The sequence below is a fragment of the Arachis duranensis genome, chromosome 8 (genome assembly GCF_000817695.3).
Source record: "Arachis duranensis cultivar V14167 chromosome 8, aradu.V14167.gnm2.J7QH, whole genome shotgun sequence".
NCBI lineage: Eukaryota > Viridiplantae > Streptophyta > Magnoliopsida > Fabales > Fabaceae > Arachis > Arachis duranensis.
This window is the reverse complement of record NC_029779.3, coordinates 42802881-42810556: the sequence shown is the minus strand read 5'-3', so window position 1 is coordinate 42810556 and position 7676 is coordinate 42802881. Positions and strand designations below refer to the sequence as shown.

The 7676-nt window shown below is 35.0% G+C and overlaps 1 protein-coding gene across 1 annotated transcript; it reads right to left on the bottom strand.

The window, feature by feature from the left end:
- Window positions 1-345: 345 nt before the first annotated feature.
- LOC107462891 (probable receptor-like protein kinase At4g39110) lies at window positions 346-2928 on the bottom strand. The gene has a single exon (XM_016081567.3). The coding sequence runs from the start codon at window positions 2926-2928 to the stop codon at window positions 346-348; it is 2583 nt and encodes an 860-aa protein (XP_015937053.1).
- Between the last annotated feature and the right edge of the window lie 4748 nt (window positions 2929-7676).

The window sequence follows — 7676 nt, the reverse complement described above, 5'->3', positions numbered from 1 at the left end:
CAACAATCACTCTAACACTTAAATAGCAAAACACTGCAATTCAGTTATATAAGACCATATGATTATTGGTACTAACTGCAATATTTACACGCTAGTACTTTTAACCAAGCTACCCCAACTGCCATATAATGTTTGCCACTTACGAAACATGATGAAAAATACAATGCCATTCTTGTATATATTTTCTTTCCATTGAATTTTTACATGAATATAGTACAAAGCATCACAATTTATGCAGGTATGTAATTTTCTTTTGGCCACAAACCCACCTTAATTTTCTTATAACACCTTTTGGCTTGATCCTAGATGAAGATCATTCCATTCATAAAAATATGAGTCTGGGTTTCACCTGCCATTAAGGCTAAACCTAGCAAACTGCAAAGTTCCAGAATGGTCATCAATCGCCCGGGTTTCGGCCGGGAGGTTATTTCCTTCTGGAACAGGGACAGCCTCATCTAAGGCATTAGAAGACGCAGGAGCGGCCGGAGGCAGAACAGCCGAGGCTGGGGCTGAGGCTGGGGATGAGGCTGAGGCTGCGACAGCCGGAGTCTCATCCTCTGCCTTTCCTTCTTGTGTGAAGGCCTCTTGAAGCTGCAAAGCATACTCTAAATTCCAAAGCACATCTCCCATTGAAGGCCTATCAACACCATGATCAGCCAAGCACTTCTCGGCCGCCTCGGCGTACTTCTTCAACGATTCGGGGTTAATGGTGCCGACAAGATTAGGATCAATGATCTTATCAAGCAATCCCTTTCTCTTCCATTGCATAGCCCAATCAGCCAAGTTTACTTGTTCGCGGGGTAACTGAGGATTAATAGCAGGCCTTGCACATAAGGCCTCAAGAAGCACCACTCCAAATGAATAGACATCAGATTTTTCTGTCAATTGTTGTCTCCTGAAGTATTCAGGATCCAAATACCCAAAACTACCCTTAACCGCCGTACTGACATGACCCTGCCCCATAGGTGCATCCTTTGATAAACCAAAATCAGAAACCTTGGCCGTGAAATTCTCGTCAAGCAATATGTTAGTGGTCTTAACGTCGCGATGGATGATACCTTGTGCCGTGCCGGTGTGAAGATAATGAAGACCGCGAGCAGCTCCGATACAGATTTCCAATCTTTGCTTCCAAGAAAGCGGTGGTCCGACCATGTTCTTGCCATAAAGATGGTCCCTAAAGTGTCCATTAGGCATGTACTCATAAACCAAAATCATTTCATCGTTTTCGTCGCAGTATCCAATAAGAGAAACCAAATGCCTGTGCCTAAGCTTAGACAACATTTGAATCTCCGTCTGGAATTCGTTAATCCCCTGTTCCGATTGCGGATTTCCTCTCTTCACCGCAACTTGAGTCGCATCCTCAATGACGCCGGAATACACATTGCCGAATCCACCAACACCGATAATGTTTGCTTTATCGAAGTTATTAGTTGCCTCTTGCAGCTCCGCCAAAGAGAAGAACCGGCCTAAACCCATAGTGGCAGAGAAATTGCTCTTCCCTGACGCATTCTTGCTCATAAAGGTACTATCTCCGGCGTGCACCGGAAGCAACCACGACGAAAAACTGTTCCGTTTCTGCCAATCTTGAGGCCTCTTGTGCCACTTGATCACCATGGCGCCAAGTCCAACAAACGCTCCAAACATCATCGCGAATCCAACCCCGGCCACCGCGCCGCGGTAAGAGCTACCACCGCCATTGCTCCCAACAAGGCCGAATTGGCCATCCAAACTGTCCAAAGAGTTACTTATCTTCAAGATCTCTATTCCATTCACGATCGCGTTCCCGCTTCCTCCTCGCGCCAGCGATGCTCCCACCTGAATCTTTAGTCCTTCCTGAGACATCAACGTCGCATTCACAACAAAATCTCTGTAATAAGGAGTCGCCAAGGCTTGCGTAATGCTGGACAAATCAAGCGTCGGAATCGCGGTTTTCTCGTTGATGTAGACGTTGAAGTAAAGCTCGTTCAAACCTTTGCTTACAATGTCGCAGAAATGCAACCTTACAAGGTAGCTAAAAGAAGTATCCACATCAAACTTCCAAGTTATATTGAAATTCGGCTGATCCACTGCAGAGTCGTTAGTCATCTCCGTCGCCGAGGCGTAAACCGTAGGCGGAGCAATAAGTGGAGAGATATTTGGATTATTCGTAGGGTACTTGATAATGTTTGTAGGTACAACGACACTCATGGCTGCGTTCTTCACCGTTATATAAGGCTCGTCGTTCTCCCAATTCCGTCCTAAAGTGTCGTTTGTAGCGGTGACAAGAGGTCCGCCGTTGTTGATCCTGTAAACCGGCTGGAAAGCGTGGTTAGTCAGGCCGGAGTAATCGCCGACCGGGAAAAGGTTCGAGCCGGAGTCGAATAGAAGGTTGTCCGGGACGGATACGATTTCTATGGCATTGATAAATGCAGCTGAGTTCTTCAACGGAGTAAAAGAGAGCGTGAAGATGGGTTCATTTGCATTAATGAGGTACTCCTTGAGAATTGGCTTGTCATTGTTGTTAACATTGAAGCTATGGAGAAGAACGTATTTATAGGCGTTAACAGAGAAAGTGGCTTTTTGGAGATCAAAGATATTGTTCTTGATCGGGTAGAAATAAAGGCGAACCCAATGGTAACCCGGTTGGATTAAATGGAAGGAGTACTTGGCTTCTTGCATGAAGATTCTTGCACTTGAGTACAATTGATTTGGGAGATCAGGGTTATTATTGCCATTTTCTATTGATACCTTGTTTTGATCATTGGCTTGCAAGTAAGTGTTGGCTTGTGGGTCTGATTTGAATGTTCTTCCGTCTGGGAGGGTGGTTCCGGTTTCCGAGCCACAATCGATCAGGTAGTTGTCTCGGGGGACGAACGCGGCCGAGGTCGTCCGCGGCGTTATGGTGGAGGCTAAGGCCAAGAGAACGGTAACCACCAGAGGGATAGCCATCAAATGGCATGCACAAGCTAAGGATGATAGAAATTTATCTTGGCACTAATGATGCTTTTTAATTTTTTTGTTTTTGTTTTTTTTTTTTTTTTTCTGTTTGTAAAAAAAAAAAAAAAATAGATTGTTATGATATCATGTAATTTTTTTTTTTTTTTTTTTTTTTTTTTTTTTTCCTTGTTGTTTCTTTTCCTACCTTCCTATAACACTCTCCTGGAAATTTAGAATTAGAGAAAGGTAAGAAAAAAAAAAAGAAAAAAAAAGAGAAAGGGTGGTTTGATCCCTATTCCCTACAAGGTGGTTTTCCTAAAATCTAATAAGTTCGTTCATTCTTTTTGGAAGAGGGTGAAGAAAATAAAGGAAGAGAAGATAACAAAGTTGACACAAAACTTTGCAGTTTCTATAATTAGGCAAATAATTGTTGTGCTTTATTAGGGAATTCTGGTGTGTGACATGCTTTTCTCTTCGTTTATTTATCTTTATCTGCTATCTTTTTCCTTTATTTAGCATTAGCAAAGAGAATTTATAACAAGCTTAGTTGAATATAATTGATTTTGAACAAGTCAAAAGATGCCTTTTATTTTGTTCTACTAGTTTCTGTTAGTTTGAGTATCATCCCAGTAATTCTTTAACAACAATAATTAAAAGCCTTTTATCTGTTACTTGGTCGTTACAAGTAAATCTAACATTATGTTAAATTAAAGCATCATTGTGACATTATTCCGTTTCATACACGAGCCACATAATTTCTGGTCTATATTTATTTATTTAGCTGTTGTGTAACGTGAGGGAGCCCAAAACCTAACAGGAAGAGGAGTGGAAGAGTAAGAGAGTATGCTACGTAGAATATAAAAAATTCAATTGTAATAAATTATATCATTATTCATTGGGTAAACATTAAAAATGGATGATAGTTATCTTATATAATAAAACATCTATAATTATATATATAACAACTATAATTATATATTTATTACATCTAAAATTGTATAATTATTTTAACTATAATATTTTATGTTGAGTTCAGAAAATATATAACATGGATAATGACAATCATATTGAATTTAGACTGATAACACAAGTGGGTTTGATGATGTTGTTTAAATGTGTAGACCTAAAATTATTGTTATCTCGGCCCAAACTTATGAAACCCAATGATCCAAAGCAGCTAAATAGAAACTGAATCACTAACTCGACCCATTATCTTCCAAGCAAAAGGAAAGTAATTCTAAACTTCAAACAGGTTCACTTCGGATAAAAATCAGAAGAGAAAGAGAGCTTCACTTTTCTGTTCAAATATTAAAGCAGAAAAAAAGGAAAGCTAATCAAGTAAGTTAATCTCAAATCAAGCTAACAGAGTTCAAAAAAATTAAAGGTAATTAATTTTTTTAAAAATACAAATTAATTACTTCATATTTTCTCTTATTCTTTGTACCACCATTTCGAGCAAAATGAAAAAGTGGTAGTAAAATTTTTATGACAGTGAATCAATGGTTGAAAGTATATTTTGAAGGCAAAGTACAAATTTAAGGGTTTGAATTTTGCTAAGCTTTTTGAAAAAGATAAATCATGTTGCTACTGTGTCGACTATGGGACTTTGCCCTAATTACAAATCCCTAATTTTTAGAGTTGATTGAAAAAAGAGAAGGAAAGATTTCAGCTAGCCTAAGAATCAAGAGGTTGATCTTTTAAAGTAAACCCTAGCCGTGGCTCAAGCAAGGTATAAAAAGGAAATTGGTTTTTATTTTGAACTAAGGAGAGAGAATCTGAATGAGAGAAGAGAGAAACCTCACAAATAGGGTTTGAAGTCTTTGAAGCATTGTACCTACATTAAAAGGAGCACTCTGCCAAGATGAAGGACAATATTTTGAGTTCAGAAGTTGGGTTCAGCACATAGAGTCAAGGTTATGAACCATCATCTCCTTCATGATTTACTGTTTGTATTTCTATTTTAATGTTATATCTTTCTTTGTATTCATTCAAAGGTAAAAGGCAAGAAAGATAGGCATTGAGAGAAAAGACTGAGAGAAATACTTGGAGAGAAAAGTCAAGAGTAATTTTAGATTTTTTTTTAGTTGTATTTCTATTTTGTGTCATGTATCTGAGAAGTATCCCTTGCTAAGTTAGGTAAGCACTTAGTGTGTTGAGTCTAGGTAGTTACATAGCCAAGTCAAGTTTATGTTGAAACTTGTGTGTCCCAGATATGATTATATTGAGTCCTAGAATTGGTGTATGTAATATTTGGAAAGATAATGAAAATTTTACCAACATTATGGTGGAGAGTGGATGTAGGTTGCATTGCACTAGGCAACTGAACCAGGATACATGGCTGTGTCATCTTCTTCTTCGCTGCTTTGATTCTGTTTTTCACAATTTATGATACAAAATAAAATTGTCTCCTGCATAACCAAATACGCAGACCAAATAGAAGTTAAGTTAAAATTTTTGGTTTAAGGCTTTATTAATCAAGTTTCTAAAGAAGGCCATAGATTCAACCAAGTTAACTATCTAACCAAGTCCAATCAAGTTGGTATAATCTAATTCACCTCTACGTGCTACTTTCTCTAACTAACTTTTGACTAAACTCGCGATTATATATAACTGTCTTTTCTCTATGAATTTTTTTTCAAATTTTCTCTGTGGATTTTGTTCACTTCGTTCTATATGTTCACTTTGTTCTCTACGCTCTATTCGTTATCTTCGTTCTTTGCATTATGTTCGTTCTTTGCATACTGTTCATTCACAATCAATGCTCTTTGATCTGATTTGAAAATTTGGATCAAATTTTGTTGAAATCAAGCAATGAAGTCAAATTTAAATAGGTATTTCGTTTTCCAAGACAATGAATGATGCAAGTTCAGGCTGTTAGTTAAACCAGACAAATTGAATTATTGTTTTGAATCGAATCAAGTGGATGAGGTTTGGTTCGAACCTAGTTAATGTAGTCCGTTAGTAGTTGATATTTCTGTAGTTGAATAATTTTGTTTTTGTTTGTAAAAATTGTTGTTCATGGTTGAAGGTTTGAATTTGAATGTAATGTAGGAGCTCTGGATTGTTATTTCGATTAATCTATTTTGTTTCTAGTTTTGGTGCATTTGGAAAGACAATTTGGTTTAATCTGAGTACCTTGAATAATGTTTCGTCTTCTCTTTTTGTATTTTTTGATGAAAATTTCGAAACTATGTTTCGAAATTTTCTTGAGATTTCGCAAAGATTTTGAAAAGATTGAGAGATTTTGAGCGTTATTTGAAATTTGTTCGTTTTAGTTTTGATCAAGAAAGACGAAGTATTTTTTATATTAATGTTCGCCATAGTGAACAGTTGCACAAGTGCGTGTTTTACTCGACAAAATGATATTTTCAACCAAACAAAATGAAAAATTGAAGCACGTTTCAGTTCTATTAATAAATAATGACATGTTTATGAGTGTAAATAAAAGAAAAAAATTAGACCATTTATTATATTTCTTGACAAAAAATGATCTACTTAAATTTTAATATTAGAATAATTATCTGCACACCTAGTAAATTGAACATCCGATATATCTATTATTCACATTATTTAATATTTTCATTATCTACTTATACTTTTCTTTTTTATAATTAATAATTTTAAATTTCACTTGACTAATATTAAAATTTAATTAATATCAGTAACTTTAGACTTCAAATTTTTTATTGCAAAACAAAATGATTATTTTAATTAAAAATAAAAGATATAAATAATTATTTATTAACGTGACAAAAAAATTAATGCAATGTAAGTATTTTTAGATACTATTATTTTTTAAATTTTGGGCCAACTCCATTTTCAACGACGAGAGAAAATGATAGATCATTTTTTTGTCAAAAAAATATGATAAATGGTCTAATTTTTTTCTTTTATTTACACTCATAAACATGTCATTATTTATTAATAGAACTGAATCGTGCTTCAATTTTTCATTTTGTTTGGTTAAAAATATCATTTTGTAAAATTCATAGCCACCATAAGCACCAAAACTTGTGGCCACCACAGACTACACCTATATATATATAGCATAATTATCATTCTACAATAGTTAATAAAGACTAAATACGTCAATTTTAAACTGATTTTTTATTCTCTCTTCAAAACATTTATTTGTAGGAAAAGTATGACGAGCCAATGGAATATTTATACAATGTGTACAATGGAAGTTTATAGAGTATTAGAGATATAATTATTAGTGTTACCTTTTTCCATGAGCTAAAACTTTTGGAATGAGTGGTATCATGACATGATATCAGATTTATTATCCCTAGTACTCGGATGGTTATTCTAGATAGTATAAGAGATGTTCATTTTGTAACTCAATAGTCCATTGTACACATTATACAAATAATTTATTGTCTCCTTAGCAACATCCTTGTTTGTATATATTTATGGTGCTTGAATACATTTACTTTTGAGTAGAATTATACTTGGGTTTCTAACAATTTCTCTTTTGCCTATTTGTCCTCTAACAAACAAATGACACAATCCAACGAATAACGTTAACGTTTTGTGTGTTGTCAAAATAGTATATTACATTCTATCACCATCATATGATGATAATTTTCCATTTTGCTATTTATATTAAGGGGTAAGTATTATTTTGGTTCTAACGTTGAGGGCCAAAATCAAAATTGTCTCTAATGTAATTTTTTATTTAAAATTATTTTTAACATTTTTTTTTTCATATTAAAATTGTTCTTTTTAATAAAATTTTTTATATTATTCTTAAACTACCT